Here is a 26,969-nt window from a genome sequence, read left to right as displayed (position 1 = left end):
GATGAATAAAGTATATCTTCTTCTTCTTCTTTAAATTAGTGGTAATGTTGCTGGGAAACTGCTGAATCTGTAAATAGACAACTGTTAACTAACATATTCCCTCTTTTAAAATAAGTTTCCTCTCCTTCGAACAGTGGTAGTGGAAATACTCTGATCTTTCACTTCAGTAAAAGTACTAATACCACACTGTAGAAATACTCCAATACAATTAAAACATCTTACTTGAAAGTGAAAGTATGTGAGTATAATCGGCATGATGTAGTTAAAGTGCAGTAAACTGTTCCCTGTCAGTGTTTTAATATTATATATGATGTCGGGTTAATATCACTGCGTCGTTAAAGGGTATGTTGCATTTTACTGCTGGATGTTTAAGGATGAGCATTTGAACTCATTTATTAGTGTTGGGTTGTTACATTTACAGCTATATTAAATAAAATCAACTTGTGTTCAGTGTAGCTGCCCTCTGAGATCCTCGCATCTTTTCCCAGGCATTTGTAAATAGTTTATTCAGCTTAAGTTTCTCAACACACAAAGGAACGTTAATCTTTCAGTCTATCACACATCTAGTGTCGTCACTCAAAACCCACTTGTTCAACAATGCATTCAACCACTTTGAATGCATCTCTTTTTGTATTTTTCTTGTTATTTTTTATTCTCTGTCAAAGCGTCCTTGAGTGTCTAGAAAAGCGCTATACAAGTATCATGTATTTATATATATTATTATTATTAGTGTATAAGTGAAAGTGCCCTAGAGCGGAAATACATGTACAATTACCTTGAATTTGACCTCCAACACAGTACTTGAGTAAATGAAATGAGTTATATTCCACCACTGAGTGAACAAAAACATCAATGAACTCATGTATTAGTTAAACAGAGTGTTAACACAGGCAGATATCTTATTCTCTAGAGTCCTGCAGGCACACAGAGGTCATATCCTTTGAAATGATGTTTGACAGTGACCTCGCCTTTTAATGAAAAATGCAACGAGTAGTTCCAGTAATGATTCTTACAGTTGGAAAACATCCACGTTTCTCCAGTAATGAGAGGGGGGGAGGATCTGTGCTTTAATCTAATCCCATTTCACCATCTCTCATTCTCTCTGAAAAATACAGCAGCCAGAGTTTTAACTGCTGAAATGTCTCAAAAATAAGCTTTTTGCATAATATGGTTCACCTTTAACATTGGCAACAACATGTTTTTTTATAGCACATGCACACTAATTGACAGACGGAGGGAATAATTGTAATGCCACTCCCAATGGACATACATATAAACTCCAAAATAAAGTAGAATTCATACATTTTTGAACAATTCTCCCTTTCTCTCGCATCACATAAAATACAGTGACACAGTGACAGAGTGCTGAAATGTCGGCATCAGTGGGTGTGAGTGATATCTAAGGGTGTTTTCAACCCAACTTACACGGTTTCGCTCTCTTAAAGATACCCTAGTTGGAATGATAATTTTGCATTGTCTGATTTATGGGACAGCTCAAGATAACAGGCAAGAATAGGAATAGTGGTTTCTTTCATATCCTCGACAAGTATGCGGTGTGATCTTTACCGCCTGTTTTTGTTCCTCAATTTCACCTTTGAATAGTTGTTGCTCACCGTGTCCTCTACGGATATTCTGTTTCAAGTGCGTTAAATCATTGATTTGTCCCATTTGGAGTTTTCTTTGAGACAACATTTCGTTTTGTTTATTTCTGAAACAATTTCTCATGTTTATTTGTCTTTAACCTCCACATTTTTGTTTTTTTCTAGTCTTATGTAATATTATTCTGGGGTGGACCTGTTCTACATAACTTACATTTGATTTTTTTTAAAGTATGTTTAGATGCTAGGAAACATTCAACATCGATTCTGACGGCCTTCAGATCAGTAGTAGTACGTTCAGTGTTATTAGGTTTTCCTTCTTCGTCGTTTCTTGTTCCTACACTTTGGAGATCCTGGATCAGCTTCCTGTGTATCCTTCCTTATTTCCAAGAGCATCAGACACACAGCTGTCAAACTCAGTTCATTCAAAACAGCCTACACAAGTACTAATGCATTAATAATGGGTTATCTCATATATATCATTTCAAATGTGGAAATGGTGGAAATCCAAACACCGTGACGACCTCCTAACCTATCAGGCTCTCCTCTCCTCTTTCTCTGCTTCGATCTCTCAGGCAAAAAGCACTTTCTTTCAAGATAAGATCCAATCTTCCTATTCCAATCCCAAAAAACTATTTTCCATCTTCTCCTCCCTCCTGGACCCCCCCCAAAGCCCCTTCCCCCTCCTCCCTTCTGTCAAGCGACTTTGTTAACCACTTTGAAAAAAAGGTTGATGATATTCGCTCTTCTTTTTGACTCACCTCTACTCACCGCTGGGTCACCAGACCCCCCTTTCACCCACACACTGACCTCCTTTTCCCCTCTCTCTCCAAGTGAGGTTCTTACCCTCATTACCTCTGCCCGCCCTACCACCTGTCCTCTGGACCCTATCCCTTCAAACCTCCTTCAGACTATCGCTCCTGATATTCTACCGTTTCTCACCCATTTCATCAACACTTCTCTAACTTCTGGTCACTTTCCAAACAGTCTCAAGGAGGCAAGAGTAAACCCTCTCCTAAAGAAACCCACTCTCAACCCGTCTGATGTTATAAACTACAGGCCTGTCTCTCTACTCCCGTTCCTGTCTAAAACACTTGAACGCGCTGTTTTTAAACAACTCTCCTGCTATCTCCATCAGAACAACCTTCTGGATCCGCACCAGTCTGGTTTCAAGGCAGGTCACTCCACAGAAACTGCCCTCCTTGCTGTCACTGAGGAACTGCACACTGCTAAAGCAGCCTCCCTCTCCTCTGTCATCATCCTGTTGGACCTGTCTGTTGCATTTGACACGGTGAATCATCAGATCCTCCTTCGCACTCTCCAAGCACTTGGAGTTTCAGGCTCTGCACTTTCCCTCCTCACCTCATACCTCAAAGACCGCACCTACAGGGTTACTTGGAGAGGGTCCGAGTCCGACCCTTGTCAATTAACTACAGGGGTCCCTCAGGGCTCTGTTCTTGGTCCCCTCCTCTTCTCCTTGTACACAAACTCGCTCGGATCAGTCATTAGCCCGCATGGTTTTTCATACCACTGCTACGCTGACGACACCCAATTAATTCTGTCCTTTCCCCGCTCAGAGACCCAGGTCGTCTTACGCATCTCTGCTTGTCTAGCTGACATCTCTCAGTGGATGTCTGATCATCACCTCAAGCTCAACCTTGACAAGACCGAACTGCTTTTCTTTCCGGGAAAAGATTGTCCCACTCTTGACCTAACAATCAACATTGGCACCTCTGTTGTCTCCCCGACTCAGACTGCAAGGAATCTGGGTGTGACCCTAGATAACAACCTGTCCTTCACTGCAAACATCGCTGCTACAATCCGCTGCTGCAGATACACGCTTTACAACATCAGGAGGATACGTCCCCAGCTGACCCAGAAAGCGACGCAGGTTCTGGTCCAGGCTCTCGTCATCTCACGCCTAGACTACTGCAACTCCCTCCTGGCTGGTCTACCTGCATGTGCCATCCGACCTCTGCAGCTCATCCAGAATGCAGCTGCTCGCCGGGTCTTCAACCTTCCTAAATTCTCCCACACCACGCCGCTGCCTTCACTGGCTTCCGATAACTGCTAGAATCCACTTCAAGACAATGGTACTTGCGTACCATGCTGCGAATGGATCTGGCCCTTCCTACATCCAGGACATGGTTAAACCGTACACCCCAGCACGTGCACTCCGCTCTGCATCAACCAAACGGCTCGCTGCACCCTCGCTGCGAAGGGGACCCAAGTTCCCATCAGCAAAAACTCGTGGGTTTGCTATCCTGGCTCCAAAATGGTGGAATGAGCTCCCCATTGACATCAGGACAGCAGATAGCTTACACACCTTCCGGCGCAGACTGAAAACTCATCTCTTTCGACTCCACTTCGAGCGATAGAACTATTAACAAAGCACTTGTATACTAATAAAGGACTGGCTTATCTAAAGCCAGTTGAGTAGCACTTGAAATGTTTTTGCTCTATGAAACCTGATGTACTTATATGATTCTGTTTTCTTCAAGTTTGTATTTTGTTGGTCGAACGCACTTATTGTAAGTCGCTTTGGATAAAAGCGTCAGCTAAATGCAATGTAATGTCATGATATTTTCTTTTTTGAATTGCAAAACACCATTTAAGAGCCTACTTTCTGTCCTTCACATTTAAAGCCACTTTGAATAGAAAGAATAAAAGCCAGTGTATCGAGGGAAACATAAAAGGAGACTCCATTGACACATTTTCTTCAAAGAAGCCTTGATCACATCACCTTGATGTCAGAGATGTACTTTTTACCCTTTAGATAAAGTATAACAAGATATATAAAATAAAGATAAAAAGATTTGCCCCTTTTTACTTCAACTTGTGATTATATTTATTTATTTGAATTAATTATTTTGGATTGATTACTTGATTGATAAGTATGCCAATTTTTCCGAAAGGTATTGTGTCCTTTTATTCGAATATAATAGGGCTGCTAGAGATTAGCTTTTTTTATTTATTTCTAGATCAATCTATTATTTCAAAGCCAAGGTGACATCGCTAAACGTCTTGCTTTCCAACAACCAAAGACCTCCAGAGAAACGCAGGAAATCTTTGTGTGTGAACCAAACAGCCTATTCTGACATTTGTGTATGAAATAATGTCTTTGGAGACTAATTAATTAATTAACCAAATAATGGTCCTGAATGAGGCGAGGGGAATCAGATTACCATGTTCCTGCAATGCATTTCCTAGCCACATAAAACAATCTCCATATATTTAATTTTGGAATAAATTGAAGATCTGCTGACTAGTGGAAATACCCAGTAAGAGAAGCTTGTGATCTAATGGGAACTCTTTGGTCAACGATGTTACTGAATTCGTACTAAAACAGCCTTTTTACAAAACCAGGCAAAGTGCCAGAAGAGGACGACATCTCTTCCACATCTAGATCTAAATCACATCTCTGAAAATTCAGGTTTGGATTTATGTCGTTTCTCTTGTAGTAAAGTACGGTTGATGGAAGAAATTATGGTGATCCAGTTTTTACAGGGCATTAAAATATCTGACAAATGGTCTTCACATAAATCTGACACGAGCTGTTCATCAATGGTTATTTTCAGATGTAATTCACACCTCGCTGTAGATTACCTACTTTTCCCTCATGAAGCAGTTTCTCCTCAACAGTAACACCGTAGACTGTTTAGGTAAGGTACAGTTATTCCAGGACACAGGAAGCTGCCTCTAAGAGAAGATCCTAACTGAAGATAGCGGATGAAGTCATATCTCTGTAGTTAAATAGACTTTCAGAGAGGCATTAATGTGAATCCCAGCCGCGCTCTGAATCATGGGTAAGTGGAGCTTCACTGCTAAAAGCCCCTGATTCTGTCTGTGACAACGAGGATTTAGTGCAGTCAGTTCAGTTTAAAGACTCGCTGTTAAAACTACACATATCTTCTGAACACGTGTCTTTTACAATGATATCAAATAAAAGTGGGGAATTATTGCGTTTAAGGAGCTTGGATTTGACTTTAACAATTAAACCATAATCCAATTAGTCGGCGTTTTAAATCATCTGTCAACCAGATGCATCCTAACTCTAATCTGTCATCCCTAGTTCTCTATAACATGTATTGGATCGTCAGGTCAACTCACTTATCCCCTGTTTCAGCCTGAGGTCACCCCCAACACCTGAGACTTTATTATGCCTTTGTCTCCAGTATTGCACTGCATATCGTAAGAGCCTCCGAATCTTTTGCATCATTTCATTCTCAGGTAATAAACTTTGAAGTTCTGCCCAAAAGCGTGTGCTCTGATGAATGATTTAGAGGTCTGTCTGTTAAATGTGGCTCTTTCTGCCAGTGTAAGTGAGTGTGAGCTCGTAGGCTGTAGCTGTCGCTGTGTCGGGGGTAATGAGGTGGGATGGGTTGTAACCAAGTGCTCGACGGAGCAAAACAAAGCCATATGTTAGTCTAAAGTTGTCTCCTTTTGAACTGCTTGGGATGTCATTGTTGTCAAGGCGGCATGTTGTCAAGGCGGCATGTTGTCAAGGCGGCATGTTGTCAAGGCGGCATGTTGTGCGCGTTTGTCTCTCTGGGCTCCAGTGCTCCATCAAGCTCTCGCTGTGTAACGGTAAATAAATGGCAGTCGGCAGCCACTCTGCTGTAGGCAGTGGCTCCGGCCCTTTAATCGTAGCCAGCCTCTGCGCCCTGTTTTTCTTTTTTTACTTCTTCTTCTCTGACTAACCACCCTTGACAGGAGAAGTGCAGAGAGGTAGGCTGCCTGTCGGCTGCGGGGCAAATTTAAACAAACGAGAGAAATAAAAGAAGGAACGGAAGACAAAAGAGGGAAACTGACAGGGGAATAATTACATGCTGGAGTGAAATTAGCACAGACGAATGGATGAGAGAATAGGGAGCTGCAAAAGAAGAAGGAAAACAGCAGAGCGGCTAGAGCTCTTCTTCTGCAGCAGGTTATGAGAGTAGGTGGGAGCTGAGGGAAAATGCTGAGCGTTGTATCCCAAGCTTAACAGGTGTAACAAATTCAAGGAGGTAGTCATTTGCCGTCGCCGGGGCTGCTGCCTATGCAGTCGCTGCTTTTAGTTTAATAGAAATATGAGTAGTTGCCCAACAGGGAGTGCATCCAGCGCTGCGTATGTTTGAAATGTAGAGAGAGCGAGGGAGGCAGAGATGAAAGAAAGAGGGGAGGCTGGATGCTGTCTACTACTCTGGATATCCCTCTGTGGTTTTTCCTTAAAAGTCTATGAACCGCAGAGAAATTCCCCCGCTGAAATGAATTTATTTGTGTGTACATTAGTCTTAATACATCCTTTAAATATAGCCTGTAAATCATGCATAAAGCACTGCGAATAGCACTTGCGTTTGATAAATAGCCTCAATTTCAATTAATAGGATCATTAAAGCCAAGAGGAAAGGGCAGCGGGTGCTGCTGTGAGCACTCTGAAAACATCACACACTTACTACAACTCTTGACAGGCACACCCCGTCTCTCTTTCAACATTAAAGGCAGACAACACGACAGCACACTCAAGGATTACTGCGAGAGGATCCTAACTGATGGGGCCGCCGGCATAATTGTGATAAATGACGGCCTTTTGTTAGCGTGCCACACTGAGAAGCAAAGAGCCTGCTTTTCTAGCTTGAATGCACCCCTTCCAGCATAAGAAAAAAACATGCCATGTTCTGTGACTGCACAGGCCCATTGACTTTAATATAGTGGCATTTTTTGAACATATGAAGCCGTTATTTGTCCCTAGGGCCTCCTGGCTATGAATAATGTGGACCCTCTGTGGGTGACAGACTGCCAATAAGGCTGCTACATGATGGCCAATGAACTGTCAACACTATGCGAGTATGAAACACTTTATTAGTTTACACTCTGTCCTGGAGGTGTAACCGACGGACAGCTGTGGAATAACTTCACAGTGTACACATGGCATATGTCCAAGTCCCACATGGTTCACATAATGCATACGTACGCCTGCTGGACTCAGAGGCTGCAGCTCCATGAGGAAACAAGGCACTTGACTGAACGGTACATCGGCAACACCTGCTGCTCTGACCCTTAATCCCATGATGCCCATGTTCTACAACACCCACGTGAAAACACATTAGAGAATGAAGCGCTCCATCCATAATTCAAATGCAAGGTAAACTAAAGTGGAAAAAAAGGGATTTATGCTTGGGATAGGCAGCTTTTTCTTTCTTTTTTTAAATGACTGAAGGAGACTTGGAAACAAGTACAGACGACAGCAACACATACATTTTAAATGTGATCTGAAACAGTAAAGGGATTACTTACATTGGTATTCTGTCTCTGTAAGCACTGTTGTAAAATAGACCGTAGTTTGTGTTGGAGTAGGATTAAGATGACGCACAATTTCCATCTTTAAGCCCTACGATTGAAAGGTTTTATTTATGGGAACTGTCTTTATAAACATTTGGCATCTTGAGTTATGCACATTGTGTTGTTAGAATTGCCGCAGGAGAGTATTAGCATTAACAGAAAATAGGTACCGCATGTATCTAGAAAATCATTAGCTAAAGTTCAAATTCTACATTTTAAATCTAACAAAGATGTCATCGTACCAGTTTGTCGGTCATGATCAACCACAGGGTCTGCAGGATGACACTCTGTCAGCCTGGTCAGAAAAGAAAGTGATCAGCCGGTGTTTCCTTTTTGTCTGAACGAAGCTGTGGCACAGTGACACCTCTGTTGCCAACTAATTGTCTAATTGTCGGGACCCTCCCAGTTGTTACAAGTTAAATCTGAGCGGTCATGAGTGTATTAAAGACATATGAGGAGAAAACATTCGTGTTCATATTTTTCATATTTTATTTTGCTCTCTTACCTTTTGGTTTTTCGTTGTGAAAATGTTTAAAACTTCACCCCTTTAGGTCTTTAAAATATATCCAAATAGGAAAAATGCAAGAAGGGAAAATCCCCTGTGAATAGATGATGATTCACGAGGCTACAAGCCGAAAAGGTTTGCATGCTCTGGATTCGACATTGAAATACTGTAGCAACGTGTAAAGTGTGAGTTTTACAGGCAGATGGGCTTTGAATCCTGGCTCTGTGGTGCTAAAGGAAGACTAAATCATCACTCGTCTGTATCGAGAAAGGTCTCTGCAAAGGGGCAGAGAGAGAAATGTAGACTAAAGGTCACAGTCTCTATTCTGGCATCTAATGGAAGAAAGATCGAATTTTTCTGATAAGCAACATGATTTCAACTCATAGGATAGATCACAGATGAGAAACTGTATATGGAGTGCAACACATTCAACACATTTGTGGCAGTTTGGGCAGCTGTGCCATGATTAAAGAAGGGAAGAGGCAGACTTCAACAAATATTTCTGGAATATTCTTTACAGGCTGAAATGTGTTCACAGTGTTCAATTAAAAAAACACACTACCACAAATCCCAGCAATGCATTTTGAGTTATTATTAGCACAACAAAATGTGTAGAAATCCAAGCTTGTCAAATGCATTTCCACAGCTCGGCATTACACCCATCAATGTTGCACTGAAACTCAAAACGATGTATCTGTTTGGTTGTGATACTCGCCCTGCTGGTCCGAGTTTAAGTCCGAGTGTGATCACATTTTGTGTGCATGCGTGTATGTTCAGATCCTCTCTAGAGTTCATGGGAGATGAAAGAGGGTCCTAAGGGCGTCTCTGCGGGCTCCAGGCTGGCATGAGAGAGATTGTGGCTTTGGGAGCGAGACAGTGTGTGATAATGAGAGGGGGGGGTTTTCCCCTGTGCCGGGTCCTCTCCCTGCTCTGAGCCCTGGCTCGGCAGGGTGGGGTCTCCTGGTTCTGCCACGGCCCCCGCTCCGGCAGCTCCGCACTCCTGCTTGTGTTTCTCCCAGGCGGAGCTCAGCTTCACAGCCAGAGCCAGCAGGTTCTTCCCCAGGAACACGGTGGACACGCGGGGGTCCCGGTACCACAGCATGCCGGTGCCCCTCAGGGCCAGGGTGAAGATGTTGATGGTGACCAAGCTGAGCCACGGGTACAGAGCCTCCTTACGGGGCCCCCTCTGTCCCGGCAGGCCCGTGGCCCCCAGCTCGGTGAGGGCCACACAGGGCAGCAGCAGCAGGAGGGCATAGCAGTAGAAGAAGACCAGGCCCTCGGCCCAGATGGGCAGCTTCTGCTCGACGACCCCCCCCGACCCCGCCGCCCCCCCCTTGGGCCTCCCACAGCCCAGCCTGCAGGTCCAGCACATCCAGCAGGTCCACCACCACCCACAGGAGCCGGCTCCGCACCTCCTGCTTCCTGCGCTGCGGGGTCATGTGGTCGGCCCCCGTCAGGATGAGGAACAGCGAGGGCAGGCAGATGGACAGCAGCAGCGTCAGCGTCTTCCTGGCCAGCGGGTCGGGGGGGGCGGCGCTCCTGCCTGTAGTTATGGCAGATGAAGAAGAGCTTGAGCTGCAGCAGCGACAGGAAGAGGAACCAGAGCGCGTTGGCAAAGCCGCGGCGTGGCGACCTTGCCTCCGACATCACGCCGGCCGACACGAAGCGCAGCGCGAGCAGGAAGCCCAGATCGCCTAGCAACACCACGGCACACTGCCACACACTCGGCCCTGGAGGACCACGAGCTCCCATCATGCTCTGCTCCAGCAGGTAGAGGTCCACCACTGCCATCGTGCTCACTGTGACCAGGGTTGATACGCACACCTGGGGCGTGGGCACCATGCCTGAAAGAGAGATACAGATATATGATCGGTGGTAAATCTGAAACATGGGCAGAATTCAAACTCTGCTCACATCGCTCCACACACTGTGCTCAGACAAATCTGCAGGAAAATTAAATGTAAAATAGTTTGATGCCTGTTGCTATGGTTAAAGATATTGGCTGCCCAGTAAGCAGTGAGCTCCCTTCATCTTTGTCCAAAGCTACATCTATCCTGGCTGCTCAAGCTGAGAAGCTAAATTGTGCTTTTTTGAAAATCTGCGGCTCAGTGAATTAAATAGTCTTTATTTTCCATAAAACTCCTCACATTATTCCTTCCTAGTCAGCCGTGACTTTTCTGTGTATTGTTGTTATTTTGTGCTTTTTTTTGTACTCATCTTATTCATTATTAATCCATTTCGTTGAGGCGCAGCTAGGTGCTCTGTCAAAGCCTTTTCTTTTCTTCTATAGTCTGCCATGTTTATTCACATACTGTTCTGCAGTCTTTAATCATCGCAAATTCCCCTCTCATCTCAGATGAATATTGATAACTTGCTATTTGTTTGGTAGGCGTTCGACTCGTGTCTTTGTGCACACACTGTGTACGGTTGGGTGAGAGCATGCTGGCAATGCTAATTTTGTTTTCTTTTTTTGTTGCAGCTCATACATCAGTCAGTACAAACCTCAGTATTGACAAATCGTGAGAAATGAGCATTGACTTTACAGCGTAATCGAACCGACCTCTCTTTATCCTGTTTAGCTGCAAATCACAGCACCGACCAGTGTCTGTGTCTGTTATCTGCTCAGCGCCACTCGGGGGTGTCAACCTCTCGAATGGATCGATGGCATTATAATATAAAATCACTATCAGCTCAGATGTGTCGTAATGGCAACAGTTCGGGGTGATCGAGCGAGAGATTGTCAGCATGATTGCGACCTCTGAGAAAAGTCTGCCAGTGAAAAGTGTGTATTGATATGTTGCCGACGGAAGACACATCACTTCCCTCTCTGTAAGACTAACAGGAGCTCTGCCATATCCTTGCCGCTGTCTGAATCATTGAAGAAGAGGAACTCCTCTGGGGAAAAAGAGTGTTTGAGATTGTCTATTCGGTGTGGGGGGATGGAGAAGGAGCATACAACTGCGAGTGAAAGATTAATAGGCCTCTTGGCTGTCTACATGCCTAATAAAGCGTTACGGCGTGATGGTAATAGTTCATAAATAAGCTCAGGGTGAGAAGGGGTGAAAGTGATGAAGAGGAAAATATTCAAATGCAGATAGAAAGTGACTTCCACCCACTTATGTGAAGACACGCAATTCATGCACCAGCGTGGCATGGATGAATCCAAATGTATTCATCACCAAGGCTATTGAAATGTCACAGACATTAAAGTTGGTCCTGAAACAAATGAATCAAAGCGATGAGGAAAGAAATGATCTCGGCTGATTAATCTTCTGCGAGGCATTGTGGGAGGACAGGCGTGGATCCTGCCAACATTCGTATTATCTGGTTGTCTCCATCCTTTTGTCCCACCGCTTACTGCAACTTGATTATCATTCCCCCCAAAAATGGAGTGATTTTCCCCAAGCAGATTGAGAGGATATCAGATTTTAAATGTGTCTTCTATTTATTGTGAATCTGCAGCTGGTGGAGAAGTTTACACCCTCTGTGGCAGCTGGCTATTACTTGAGGTCATTTCTCTCAAGATACTCCACCTGAGCCTTACATTTCACCCGGGAGAAAATCTCCCCGTCAGCCTCTGGTTGTGTTTTGACTCCCTGTCAACGCTGGGTAATTTATTCCACTCTGACTGAGGGACCGGGATGACAGCCCGTGTGTCCACGCTCATCAATAATGACCAAATTCATCATATCCCTGTCTGGAAAATGACACTGCTGTTGACAAGATGAGGCAACCCATTTGGCTGTAAGCATGAGTAATGGCATGTAATGGTGTGCAGGTGAAAGGTGTGTTCATTTTGTATGTGTTCTGATTTGTACTGCAAATCCATTTCCCCCCAATTTGTTTTCACTTGTGGTCTCTAAGCTTGTGTGCCACAGATGCACATGGCTCTCTCTCCATCTGCACCATGTGTCTGCCTTATCTGCCAAAAGATAAAGCTCCCAAGTTCTCTGCATCACACACTGACAGAGATAAAGCAGGGGGTGGGGTTGCCACTTGTTTTTATATTGGGTGATTTCCGTGTGGACAGAAATCTGTAGAGCAAAGATTAATTTGTGTACACCCACAGTTTATCTCCACAAACAGCCCTGAAAGAGCTCCAAATCACATCAAAGAGCAAATCCTCCCCCAGTTCTCACAGGTGGAGCACCGAGGGCATCGGGACAACATCTATGCCATTGTGTGCAAACTAATTAATTAATAGAAAGCCAGGCAGTGTGCAATCCCTGATAATGCCCTGCTGAATAAATCCCCTCTCCAGACTTAGAGCCACGTGACTGAAACATCTGTTGATTTGTGAGGTAGCAGCCCAAGTGCTGCCCGAGGGGCTTTGTGTTATTTCTTTTTTTTACAGAGTTATCACGCTTGTTTTTTTTCTTTCTTCAAAATATGATTATCAATGGCTGCCCCAGCATGCAGTGCGACGCCTTGTATCCTCCGGAAATGTAGCAATCAATGTGAAACCGCTTCTCTGCAACACCTGTTTCATAACTGCCCTATTAACAGCAGGTGCTTATCCGTGCATGGCTGCTAGTAAAGTGAATCTATAGTTACCCAAACCATTCGTCTTCCACTTGGGTTTGGATCCTCCTGGCTTGATTTACGGCGTTTTCCTCCCAAGTAGCGCAGTGTGTGACTAATAAAGTCTATTTTATTGTCGCTGATGATCTTGGTGATAAAGTCCTCTTCTTACAGTCCGGGTGTTTGTTTAGACTCCAGGAGAAGGCTCATCTCGAGGCTTGTTAGAGGAGGAAGTCATCGCCACTGCCACGCCAAGCACACCCGAGTTTGCAGGAACAAAAAAAAAAAACCCGGCTCATACTTATCAAGATTTCCCCCTCCGTGCAGATCTGGCATGGCCGATGTCTGCGTGGTCGATGCCTGCGTGGTTTGTTGCAGAGGCGCCGCTCCGGATCTGTCACCTCCCGCAGTGTCGGTGTGTCTCCGGGCTCCGGCTGCTGCGGCTCCGTCGGGCTCCGGCTGTGCGCAGCAGCCGGGGGAAGTCGCTCAGAAGTGGGGCAGCGGCATTCAGGGGCACCGTGGGATCGTTAAAGTGAAGACCGCTGGCCGAGAAGATGGCTTTGCGTGGCGGTGCAACAGCGAGAGGAGGACGGCGAGAAACTCACTCACGCTGTCCGACTTCGGTTGTGGTGTTAATTTGTAAGCAGGCTACGTGCTCCACTCCAGACCTCCCACCCTCCTCAGTTTCTCCTCCTCTCCTCCAGGAGCAGCTGTGGAAGTTAAACTGGAAGATGCTATGAATATTTGAGAGCACCCAGTTACAGTATAGCCTACTCATTGGTTATGGTAATCATGATGATTGTGTACTTGCAGAAGAATAGTTGCATTGTTTAGAGTGCAGGCAACACACCTTATTTACCCCTTTCTGAAAAAAAGAGTGGAGGAGCGAAAGCCATTTTTAGCCTGTAGACACACTCAGAGCTCCGAAGGCAGATGTTACAACTTTAATTAGTCCTCCTTCTGTCTATTTACAGTCTTAGTCACACAAGGAAATCATTCCTCTGTTGTAGATTAACTCGCTATGTCAGGCTTACTGCACACTTAAACAGAAGGATTTGGAATGTATGCGACAGATCCAGTCTAAAATTATGGAAACTGTTTTTATAGAAAGAGCTTGCTGCTTTCCTCATTAAAACATTTCATTTTGGTTCCTTTGTCTGCCGTGGATGTGTTTTTTAAGAAAATGTCATATAGCAACACCACTTCTTTAAGTTCTTTCAGGTGTATCTGAAGGTATTCCAATATGCACTTTAGCAAAGGTTCAAGTCCTCCGCTCCCTCCTTCAGTGTGCCCGATTCATTTTAGAGTGTGATGTTTAATCAGACTGGTGAGAAAGGGGATGGAGAGTCATCTTTCTTGTCAGATTCAGCTCTGCGCTCCATTGGCTTCCAAGAGAAGAGATATTTTTCCATTTTCCTCACTTAAGCAAGCATTTTCTTTTTGTCCTTCAACCCATCTTTCCTTTTCGCTGCACCCTCTCCTCATGTTTACACCAATCTCTCCTCCATCCTGCTACTATACACCACCCACCCCCTCTTTCCTTTTTTTTTGTTTTTCCTCCCCGTGGGTGTGGTTGAAGGTCATTCTGCACACTGGCTTACTTTCAGAGTGTGGTGGAATAGTAGAGGAGGGCGAGGGGCAGCCAGGCGGGCCGGCTGTCCACAGGACTGTGTGTACTCATCACTTTTGCTTCAGACATGATTGGGGAAGTTTGGAAGGACACATGGGGCTTCGAGACTGTCCAAGAATGCTAAAGGCGTCAGCACTGAGTCATGCTCCACATCAGGACCGAGGCTGACCTCCACAAACACAGAAAAATCATCCCATCACCTTGTGCCTTTTGGCTTTTTCTACATGTGTCCTCTCGGAGTGTAAGACATGAGTGAAGAGCTCCCCTGTAGCATGGCCCACTCATGATGGACAGTAAAAGCTGCAGGAGGATTGGCGATGTTGTCCTTTTTTTATTACAAGCATTTATCTTCCTTGTCCAAAATCCGGCAGCTATAATACCCACGATGCAACTTGACCCCCGACAGTTATTGCCTGTGATCTCAGTAGGGGTGTCTTGACGGTATTCACAGTATTCATATATCATATGAATATTTAATACACATAAGATAATATTGTATCAATTATTCAGCATGTAATAAATACACGCTTTTGTTTCTGATATGATATCAAAGGAATGTATTGTTATATTATGCAGTGTGTGGAATTGACAATCGAGAGTCTGAGGCTCCTACACTGCAACACACAATAGTTAAGACATAAATACATTTTTTTTTAAATAGTGCAAGAAGAGATAGAAGTAATGCAAGGGATGGTGCAAGTTAAATGCGGTAAAACTTAATTTAAAATACAGTGTTTCCCATACATTGAATTATTTTGATGTATTCGTCCGCCACAGATGGATCTCATTTTTTTTTTGGTGGTCTAATGGATAGTGAGGTGGGCTGATGATCGGAAGGTTGCGAGTTCAAATCCTGCCTGGAACACCACTACTAGTGTGCCCTTGAGTAAGGCACTTAGCCCTCAGTTACTCCAGGGAGAATGTCGCTGTAATTGGTCCTTGTAAGTCGCTTTGGAATAAGGCGTCTGCTAAATGCCTAAATTGTAAATTATATTTTTGGGAGAATAAACCCCACAGATCCTCAACTCCGGACGCAACACAGGGCAACAAGAACGTTGTCTACAGTAGCCATGAACTCGCATGTATTTTCTTATTTGAGGGTGCGCGGGCCACCCGAATAGGTTAAGGGGCCTTTGGCTTTTCTTGCCGGGGGGGTTGCGGTGCCCCCACAAATGGAATCAAATTCTGTGGGAAACACTGAAATGTAATACTGTACGGTGGAATAAAGTAAATTACTGTATTTTGTAATAATAAATGTGTGAAATGTAAACAGATCGTAAGAGACTCTCTCAAACTGCATACACTTGTATTTTGAGTGCAATGCGTTTGCCTGGAGACAAAACGCTCACTAAAAACAGGAATATTTCTGAAATTATATTTGCTGCTTTTCTATAGTTATTTCCAAAATATTAGTATTCTGAATAATCTTTTGCCGCAACAATCATGAGGATATTGTGACAGCCCTACTAGAGGTAATTTATCGGATTTCGTGGAGCTCCCTCTGGAGCCACAAAAGGCTTTACACAACTTTGTTCACATGCTGTAGTCCTCCCTGAGACCTGGAAACAGACTTTGATGTGGAGGATCAGTGGAGCTCCCCTTTGAATTAAACCTTTTATTGTGCAAAATGTACTATTATCCCTCGGCTTACTCCATAAACACACACAGGCTTTGTCAAACCGTCGCTCGCTGTTGTAGTTGCAGCCTGACTTAATTCCAACCCCTGCCTCTCTTCCTTTGTCTGCCTCCCCTCCACTATCAGCGTGTCTTGTGATTTTGTTCAGACATCTCCAGCGTGGAGCCTCAGCTGCCTGCAGTTCAGGCTCCGGTGTTTCTGCTGCAGCCTCCACACGTGATTAATCATCTGAAGTGGCAAAAAGCACAACACTGTCAGGACTGTGAGAGGGACCTAATGGAGTTGAAAATGTGATGTTTTGTCGTGATGCAATCCATTTTGTTCCACCCTTCGCCCGCTTGCTTGCGTTCACCATGCCCTCAAGCGGAAAACTCCTCTCCCTGTGCCAGGTGGAAAAAGTGAAGGCTGCCTTTTATTAAGCAGAGATCAGTAAGCACTGCTAAGAAGTGTTTGGCTTGTATTGGTGCTTATAAAGAAGAGTCCCTGAATGTGAACGCCCGGTCAGGTCTCCACTCATGCTTGTGTGAGCACGGATCCTCGGCTCTTATTCACAGGGTTGTACATTGTCCTCAGCACAGTTCACTGGAGACTGTGGGTGAACATCGTTTCCATTTTCCACTTTTAAGACCAATCCATTGATTCCAGGGCAGAAAATCAGGTAAAATGCATGGCCAGCATGAACTCAATTTATTTAGTTTTGCTGTGTGCATTCGTGTCCGTTAGACCTAATCTGAGCGGCTCAGCCTCTCTGTTTGCTCCTCTGCCGCTGACGGTTTTCAACATGAAATCTAATCAGCTGTTTGATGCACAATGTGATAAAATGCCAACAGCGAACCAGATTAAATGAACAAGGTAATGAAGGTAATGAATGGGAGTGTTTCACACTGAAGAGTTTAATTAACCTCCCACCAGCCTCTCTCCACTGCAACACCTCCGTCACCGTATCGCAGACCCTCCGCTGTGTCGATGGCCCGCGGCAATTTATCAGGTGGCCTTGTGTGCCTGGGGCAATTAATCCTCCGTCCTGCCCCAAGGCCTTATCTCGAGTCTGGGTCCTTTTTATCTCCATGTTTGCCACGCTTCCATAAGCACAATACACCTCTTGACCTGCTCCCCCTCTCTTTCTCATCTCCTCCTTCACTTTCTCTTCCTCTCCATTTTCCCTCTTGTGTTTTCTCAGAGGCAGTGCCACCTGTGACCACACACAGCAAACACTTCCTCCCCATCAGCAGTCCCTGGCAGCTTAATATGCACACGTATCCACTCTTCAACGGATAGTCCTGTCAGACCGAAATGAGGCCGAAGTGTTCATACATAAACATACAAAACTCACTCACCCATATTCATGAGGACCTCCTGCAGCCTCTCACTTGGCTCCTCTCTTCTCCCGCTGTTCACCTCAGTTAAACGAACCTCTTCTCGTCGTTCAAATATTGACCACGACGACTGCTGGCCACATTCTGACATCTTTAATATACCACAGCTGTCTCTCTTTTTCTCAGCCCTGTCTCTCCTCCCCCCCACACACACGCCATCCTGCCACGCCAGTGCTACATCTTGTTAAAAAGAGTTAGTGAAGCTGAAAGGCCAATCACATTAACACAGAAGGAGTGTCAAAGAAGACTGCAGAGGATATAGGGAAGGGTCAATTCAAACGGACCCTTCCAAGATTTTTAATTGCAAACTCCTAATTGCTCTCATAATTACGAGTAATAAGACTCTGCCGCGATGATCTTGAATGGATCATTTAGCAATTGGGGAACACTGTCGTAGCTGGATGTGACGGCGGGAAAAATCTTGGTAGATTAGCGTTTAATCCCGTTTCCAAGGATATCAGAAGTCTTTGAAGATGTGCGGCTGAATGTCCTCGCCCACAACCGGCGTGGAAGGCCTCGTGTGATGGGCTGCAGCCATTTTGTACTGGAGAGCGCCTGGGGTTGAATCAGTCATGGTGGTAGACGGGGGATTTATCCAGCCGCTCGGACTCCAGGATGATTAGTTGCTCGGATGCAGTGAGTGGGGTTAGAGATTTGGCCGGGGCATAACGGCTGCTGTTCTCTCTCTCTGATAAATGTCATGCGAAGTTGGACCTTGCTTTCATGGGAATCTACCCCCTTGCCACACTTAAGCTGTGATTGCTAAAGCCAGCATGCTTCAATCAAAGTCATTACCGCAGTTTTACTATCAAATAGCCCGGGGCCAAAATGAGACTTCCTCAGCCTGCTACCTTCAGACGATGAGATGCTCGGACTCATGTGGAACAGCTTAATTAAAAAGTGATCACCTGTCTCTGGTGGATACTGCATTGTATGCGTAGCTCAGGGCAAACTGTGTTATCCCCCAGAGGGTCGTGTTACATCCTCTTATTTGCCACTCTTAAGCTTTCTTTTAAATATTTGCTCTAGCATTTTCTTTTCATAGCAGTGGAGGACTTTCTGGTCAGGGAGGCCGTGTGAAGTCTTTGCCTCGGTCTATCTTTAGAACAGCCGCTCCTCTGCCTGCATAATGTCTTCGCGCTTAAGCACATTTCAGAAGCATCAGGTATTATCTCCGGCTGGTCAGGGAGACTCTGTCATGGTATTGTATGGCATGAAAGGGCCATCCGAGTCGTTGGGAGAGATCGTTATCCGACAAAAGGGGAAGGAGTGAGAGCTGAATGTGTGAGGAAAGGCCTGAGGGTCTGATTTGACTCGTATGCAACATCGCAGCTTTTATTCTAATCTATATTTAATTAGACTTTCCTTCAGTTCTCCCTCCCAGTTTGTTTACCCTTGCTGTGTTGTTTTATGGGAGGCGCAGGGAGGGAAGGGCACTGTTAGAAGGTAGTGGGTTGACATGGGATTACTAATAATACGCACGGGGGCTGGAGGTAGCGCCTAGTGAGGTCCCTGGGGACACCGCTGCATTTCATTTCATTAGTAGCATATTGTAATTCAAATAGCACCCGTCAGCTCTGAAACAATAGCCTGCCTCGACTCGTGTGATGTGTTTACATTTCAATCTGCTTCTTGTTACTGAGCTAGCAGATGCATCGAGACACCGGTGAGTGATGAGCGGTGTTTCAGACCCAAACGGAGTCGTGTAGGATTAGCATTCACCAGGTGCTTTTTGAGGCCTTTAGTGGAGATGATGTTCAGAGAACTTTCCGCTCCGTTAAGTTCAAATAAATGTCTTCCGCCTGCTGTCATCGCAGAGTGTCTCAGGATGGCTGACTTTTCATCAGATCCATTATGAGAATGTGAGAAATGTGCTCTGCTTTGTCAAGGAGTAATAGAAGCTTGCAAGTCCATTAAACTGAATAAAATACCTTCCTCTCATTTCTGCAATGAACGTTTCAATCAGTGTGTTGCCTTTGGGGAGGATGGCGGCTGAAAGTCAGTATAAATTTCTGCAGTAATAATTAGATTCTTTATTAGTCTTTGCCTCTGAATTCAGCTCCAAAGAGGATTGGTGCAAAGGAGCTGTGTTGGCCGAGTGTTGACTTAATGTCACCCATCTATTTTGCTTTCGCTCCGGTTGGCCTTGCCCGAGCAGGAAAATGTGAGGCTCATTCATCACTCGCATTGCTTTGGCTCTGGGCACCAACATGCATTCAGTCATCGCTCGAGTGACAGACACATACAAAAAACAACAGAGAGGCTGCACACACACACAGAGAGAGATGCATCCCAGAGTGAATATAAGTGAAAATGTCTCCCCCAAATACATAAACACCCACACACTCCCTGCACACACATATATAAATACATACTGTCACACGGCAGTCGCTGAACCGCTCGTGTGTGCAAATAGTCAGACCTCTGTGAAGTCTGGTGATGGGTTGACTGACAGCAGCACAGGCATCTGTATTCCTGCAGCACAGTGTGACATGAGTGACGTTCAGCTGAAGGTTTGCACGCTCAGGCTTCTCATACATTTGAAAGCGATCCTCCATCATTTCTTTCTTTGTTTATTTCTCCCAATGCAGAGAGGAATCCCCATTGGGCAGTTCTGCAAGGAGTTCAATGAGAGAACCAAGGAGATGAAGGAGGGCATCCCGCTCCCCATCAGGATCAACGTGAAGGTGAGTCTCTCGAACCCACCCTTGACCCTTTACACCCCTCCCTCCCACGATTGTGTTTAATTCCAATAGCTGCATAGCATTACCAGAGCACTTCCATTATTCATACACTACCTCCGAAGTAAGCCTTTCTATTTGCATTCATTAATGAAACAAAGCCCAGAGGGACTTGGAGTCAAGAGGCATTAAGTGCATGTAGGAAACGTGAATGACTCCGAAAAGAGGTGTTACGAGCTTGTAGATTTTAATTTTACACAACTACACATTGTTTGACTCGTCACGCCCCTCCCCCCCTCCCTCACACCACTCTGTGTGTTGTTTCAAATCAGGAGTTTTTCCTTTGGGCGTAATAACTGTGGGTTGTAATGAGGTGTTGTGATGGAAGGGGGGGAAGCCTAATCCTTTAAAAAGGCGTGAATTCATTTTTGACTTGCAATATGCAGCAAGAACTCTGTTATCACACGTGGCGATGCTGAGCGTCACTGCCATCTGCTGGAGGGCTTCACTGGTGGGCTGCCACTGTGTGAGGTTTAATCTGTGCATGCAGAATGTTGCAGACTCTGAGACCAAAGTAACTCAACGTTCACCTCAGGCTTGTCTGTAGCACATCCTACAGTCATCCCACTTTAAAGGAACAGTTGGACCTTTTGGGAGAATCCACTGCTTCCTAACTCTGTGTGGTGAGGGGCTTGAGCCGAGAGCAGTGAACTTAGCATTAAGATAAGCATCAAGGGGAAGCGGCTCGCCTGGTTAGCCTACCCGCACCTCACTTATTCACATTGTGTCTTTTTTTCTTAATGAAAACACAAGCAGCAGACATGTTAAAAGTCTAAGGCCCGATCCAAATATCCCCACTCACAGACTCAGAGGTGCGAACCTGTAAAGTGTGTGAGAGTTTAGCGCCGTCTGACTGTCAAATCCTCTCGAGCTTGAGAGCTCTCTGGCAGACATTTAGAGAGCAACATGCACAGGATCAATGCTTATATCAAGGTGACCAGGGGAAGCAAGGTAAACATGGACCTGCACATGCATGTTCAGACTAGGGCTGCTCGATTATGGCAAAAATCATAATCTCGATTATTTGGGTCAATAATTGATATCACGATGATTAAAAACGATTATCCATTTACTTTGAAAACATACATTTATTGGAGAAAAAAAATGTGAACAGTAGGCTATGTTTTGAACAGTTGATTACCCTGAACTTTAAGTCTAATTCAACTGAAAAACCAATAAATAATAATAAAAAATAATCGTTTTATTTAGATTACGTTGTTTTCGTAATCGTTGCAAGCCATAATCGTAATTGCGATTAAAATACGATTAATTGAGCAGCCCTAGTTCAGACTGGCTTTCACAAAAACATTAACAAGGATTGAAGACGGAAAATAAAAAACAGTCTAATCGAGGATAAACGACACAGTTCATTTGTTTTATTGACAGGTTCTTTCGATTTTATATAATGATGTTTTGGCGAAACATTTAAATAACATGATTTGACATTTAAGGCAAGAGCCAGTGCGACGTTCGAATCCGGCAACAAAAAAACATGTACAAACAAAAACCATCAATTATAACAAATGTTTGCTGCAAGGCAATGGCACATCTCTTTGCATTTCCTGTTCACCTCTAACGATGGCTTTACTCCCTGTAGGGTTCACTTAGGGTTTCTGTTGCCGCTCTGTTATCAGTGACTGAATGCTAATGTCAGCTTGCTAACATGCAACTATTTCTTGGCAAACAACCGCATGGCGCAGTCTATTTCTACTTTTTATTGTTAACTTACAAAATACAAAAAGATACAAAATGCAGAACTATTCATCTACAACAACAAAAAGCCACCCTGCCATATCAAACCTCCTCCAAACCAAAACAGATATCTAAATCAACAGTTCAGTGATGCATCCCAACAGTATCAGTACCAAACATCATTATAGCTTTCATTTAAATCATCTGTGTCCTATCACCGCGCCGCACAGGTAACAGTGTAAATACTGTAGATCAGCTCTGACAGAAAATAAGACGACGCCTATTAGTTTAAATCAGTTTTCTTTCCCTTCCTTCCCCTTTTTTTAATGATCTATAAAACCTTTACTGCTCCATAACTGTTTCTGCTCCATCCCTCCCCCGCTCTCTATTTCTGCATTTTTCGTTTTTTTCCATTTTGCCAAGAGTCAGAAGAGGCGGTAAATATGAGTTTTTAGATCTTTTTAATGGAGGAGAAAACAACATTGCTTCATCAGACCTTTACAACCAACAGCTTTTCCATGGATGGATAACAAAGTAGTTTCCTTTGTCGAAAGGTCACTGTGAGATAAGACGAGTCTTATGACAAATCACCTGCTCTGTGCTCTCATCTCGGTTCAGCCTGCAGTTATTGCCCTCTGTTTTGTATTGTTATTTATTTGTCTATGTGGCGGATAACAGATGATCAAGAGCAAACTTCCCTCAGATGATTTATCGATTGGATCGGTTTGTCAGATTCTAGAGACTAAAGGTCTTCGGCCAGAGAAGGGACCACATTAAGAAACGATCAGAACAACTCGCTGATGCTAGAGAGGTTTTTTATTTTGGTTCTGAGGGGAGGATGGAAAGGGCGAGTCAGTGAGGCTGGAGAGCAAATTAAAGCACAGTTAAACACACGGGGGAGGGGGGCAGATAAACTAATATTAAGACCTCATGCAAACAGGTTAGGTTACACTTAGTGATTCTGAATGAGTGGTAACTTCATTTCATCATCTTTAAAGCTGCAGAATGATCAACCATCTCTGCAGTTCTCCTTAGATCTCCTTTTTGCTTTAACGGCAAATAATCTCACCGTTTTGGTTCTTTTTCAATGCTTTCATCAGCATCGGTTCAGCTGCAAAACAAAACCTTCCAGCTCCAAACAGCAGGAAGTTGGCGACTAGCGGGGGAACATAGCATCATATTTGGAAGAGCCAAAGGATTCTCCGAGGAGCCGAGTAGTGACCAAAACATTTGTAAACATGATTACAAGTAAATGCTGATATTGGTCCGTATCAACTGGAAGTGGACAATCGCTTGCTCACACATTCACCATGTAATCTTTGAGAGGTGTTTTTGAACTTAATCAATAAAAGCAGGCAACGATTACAGCCCTGTAACCAACACTTTTCATATTCTTGAGAAAAAACTGAGGTTGTTTCTGTTCAATAAATATTGCAATGAACACGGTGCGGAATCAGGCTCAGAGTGTGAAATGAAGGAAGCTTTATTCTGAGAGAGATGAAAGAAAAAGCAGGTACCCCTCAATCACGGGGACTTGAATACTGACGACTGCAGCCTCTGTGGAGAGCAGGCAGCGGTCGATACAAACACGTTTGTCTTAGCTTTAATCATGTAGCATCAATAATAAAGGATTTTTAACTTTGTGCACTTTAACAAAGCGATGTGCTCTGAATGTTGGTGGAAGAATTCATTGGTCCCAGCTTCAGTTTGTGCTTCTACTCGGTTTTTATTCATGTCAGTAAATACTAAGAGTCATAAATAAAGATACAGTACATTTGGTCCGACCCGAAGCTACCATTAAACACCAAGGAAGATATCAAAGTAATTCCTATTGTTTCTCCACAGCCTGACCGAACGTATGAGCTTCGGATCGGCAGGCCCACGGTGTCGTACTTCCTGAAGCAGGCTGCGGGGATTGAGAAAGGCGCCGGACAGACGGGTGAGTTTCTCTGCCTGACTGATCCACTCTCACTCACTCCCCCCCCCTCCCCCCTCCCCCCTCCCCCCTCCCCCCTCCCATCCGGTAGCGGACACCCGTCTCTTCCCTGGGCTTGGTTTTCAGCTTTCCTGTGATTGATGTTATATTCATGACATGCGGGGGAACTGCTGCAGAGGAAGGAGGCAGCAAAGGTGGTGTGTGAGGAAAAGAGAGTTATGGATCCCTAAGTTTTGTGCTTTTTTTGTCTCCAGCCCCACCCCCACCTTATCTGTGCCAAAACGTTTTGGTACGTTTATTGAAACGTACCGTGTTCTTTATTCAAACGCTGAATCCTCTCTTCTGTGTGTGTTTGTGTGTGAAGGCCACGAGACAGCGGGGATGGTGTCGGTGAGGGCGGTGTACGAGATTGCGCAGGTGAAGGCCGAGGATGATTGCTTCAAAATGAGGAACACCTCATTACAGACGGTCGTCAAGCGCATCATCGGCTCGGCTCGTTCGCTGGGCATCCAGATCGTCAACGAGTGAGTCCTCGTTCTGTGTTGGGGGCCATTTTTTAATAATTTTAGCTGATTTAAGGGTTTCGGGGTTAGGTGAGTAGGGCTGTCTGAGGCTTTGACTTCAGTCCAAGAACATTTTGGCTATTGTTTTAGATGAAGTTCTTCAAATAAACAAAGACACATGCAGAAATAAAACGCCACACACATTCCTGCAGAGATGAGCAGAAGCAGCAGGTGTTGTCTCGTCTGTAGATGCTGCTACGCCCCCTTACAGCCACTAGAGGTCAGAGGAGAGCGCAGTACAGAGACCACAGTGGCCAAAATAACATTGTGTAGATAGTAGAGTATAAAATGCAATTAAAACAATAGCCCTGCAGCAAAATCATTTATTGTTATAAAGTCAAAAGGTCAGGATTTGTGACGTCCCCATCACATTTGATCTCTAGAAGGTCCTTGTTCCTTTTTATTATGCTCTTTATAGCGTGCTTAGATGAACTCAAGCATGACACAAAGGCTCCTGGAAGAAAAGTGGACCCTTCATCTTAACAAGGGAACATGTGAAGAATCTATATGCCTTAAACCTTGAGCATCTATCCATACGAAGTCCTATTCAATATGTACATACATATATCTATGTAAAGAAACCTGAACGTAAGAAAATAAGCACTCTGGGAATTAAACAATGTAATAAAGACTTAAAAACTCAGGGAAGGTGTTCACGGTTAAAACGTGATTAATGCGGGGTACAACGGGGACCTATTCTTGCATCCGAGCACGGGGGCTCATTGTTTCTTAATTTGCCACTCTGTTTAATAAGACCCTGACAGTATGCATCTATCTTTGGCTCAGGGTTTAGTTTGTGTTGCTAAATAACATTATACTGTGTTATATAGTGCAACCCCACTCATACAAAACAACATGTATAACAACATGTGACCTGACAACAACAACAACAACAACCCCCGCAATTACAGTATAATGTTGCATAATGTCATGTACTGTATACAGAATCGAAAGTATGTTTTAACATATACTTACTTCAAAAACAATTGACTCGGACTGTTTGTAGATAATACTGTCAAATCAGTATGTAATGTGGATTTCCGACTGAATGCAATGAGCTTCAGAAAGATATCAGAGATGTGAACTCCCCTTTGCATCTTATCATCCACCTGTTCTGCTTCAAACGTTTAGATATGTATCATTCATCAGCTGCACAGCAGGGTCTGTTTCAGTTCAGTCTTCCCGCACAATCGCACCCCCACAACCCCTCTGGTTCTTCTTCCCTTAATGATATTCTACTTTTCCCAGAATCCCTTTCTCTCCTTACTTAAACCCCAACATGTCTTGAGGCGGCAGTGCATGATGATTTATTGAGAGTGCTGTCAGAGGAGGAATGGCTGCCTGTTTAACAATGGATCTGTCCCTGGCTGGCTGTTCTGCTGCACTGTGGCGAGTCCCGAAACAAGATCGTTGCTCTTTGTTTCCGGGGGGGAGGGGGGAGGGGGGAGAAAGTTAATGTTGCACAAAGCTGAATGATTTACAGCTAAAACAAATAGGAATGTTCCTTATTTAACATTTCCATCTCCACTGGTGGTGTTTGATAACCGTGTTCGTCCAGTTGTATTACATTTGAAATCACTTGTCTACAAAATGATGTAGGGGTTAGGGAACACCAGCCGTAGCCATTTGTCTTCAAACTTTTGAACAGAAGATTTTCCTGTAGCAGTAAGTTTGGGGGATATAATGTTCTTCTTTTTTCTCTCCCTCTCTCCCTTCCTCCCCCTCCTCTCCAGCCTTTCAGCTGATGAGTACAAACTCTTCTTGGCACAGAGGGAGGAGAAGTTGAAGGCGGACGCAGCAGCCGCCGCCGATGCAGTTGCGCTGGGCAAAAAATAAATAAAGACCTGCGCCATTTTTAACATGGCCCTCCCCCATTCCCATTTGTATTGACTCTATACTGCATTCATACAAAAACTCTGTTCACGTTGTGTGTCTGAATAAACAGTACGTTGTTATGTGATTCCTTTTCTCTGGCCTTATTCACATCTGATATTTAGATATTTCTTGTTTGGTTCCTAAATGACTGAAATATTTAATTTTGACACATCCGCTCACATTTTGGATATGTTTATGACCTTCAGCCGAGATAATGAATCTGTCTTAGAAGCATTTGTATGTTTAGCCTCTTTGATGTTGTGATCTCTTAACTCTCCTCCAAGCGGTTTGGCATCCTGTCAGGTTGTGCAGATGTTCTAGAGTTCACACGCCTCTCATGAATCTGTGATCTGAAGGGTTCCTCACATGAAATATTTCAGAACTCACGTGGACTGTGAGGGCGGGGCGAGTCTCGTGCTGGCTACATTAGTTTTATATTATGACTTAATGAACTTTTGCTTTAAACACAAAAGGAGTTTGGTTTGATGTAAATGAATAAACATCGAACCAATGCTGAAATAATAAATAACCAATAAGACAACAAGACCATTTTTAAACTCAATTAAGCCATTTAC

The 26,969-nt window shown here is 44.2% G+C and overlaps 2 protein-coding genes across 2 annotated transcripts in view; one reads left to right on the top strand and one right to left on the bottom strand.

Moving 5' to 3' along the window:
* The window catches only part of mrpl11 (mitochondrial ribosomal protein L11), a 44,054-nt gene extending 17,575 nt beyond the window's left edge, over positions 1-26,479 (top strand). Inside the window, exons 3-6 of the mRNA XM_034202932.1 lie at positions 20,179-20,274; positions 23,866-23,959; positions 24,321-24,480; positions 26,253-26,479. Coding sequence (XP_034058823.1) covers positions 20,179-20,274; positions 23,866-23,959; positions 24,321-24,480; positions 26,253-26,355 — 453 coding nt within the window. The 3' untranslated portion in view covers positions 26,356-26,479. The remainder of the gene's footprint in view (positions 1-20,178; positions 20,275-23,865; positions 23,960-24,320; positions 24,481-26,252) is intronic.
* On the bottom strand, positions 8,922-13,647 carry tmem265 (transmembrane protein 265). Its single transcript, XM_034202931.1, is given in 4 exon segments — positions 8,922-9,752; positions 9,754-9,953; positions 9,955-10,268; positions 12,979-13,647. Coding segments are annotated over 3 exon segments (1,056 nt in total). The 5' UTR covers positions 10,267-10,268; positions 12,979-13,647; the 3' UTR covers positions 8,922-9,208.
* Positions 26,480-26,969: the final 490 nt, after the last annotated feature.

Source organism: Gymnodraco acuticeps, unplaced genomic scaffold (assembly GCF_902827175.1).
Source record: "Gymnodraco acuticeps unplaced genomic scaffold, fGymAcu1.1, whole genome shotgun sequence".
In the NCBI taxonomy this organism is placed as follows: Eukaryota; Metazoa; Chordata; class Actinopteri; order Perciformes; family Bathydraconidae; genus Gymnodraco; species Gymnodraco acuticeps.
This window is presented reverse-complemented; position numbering and strand designations above follow the sequence as displayed.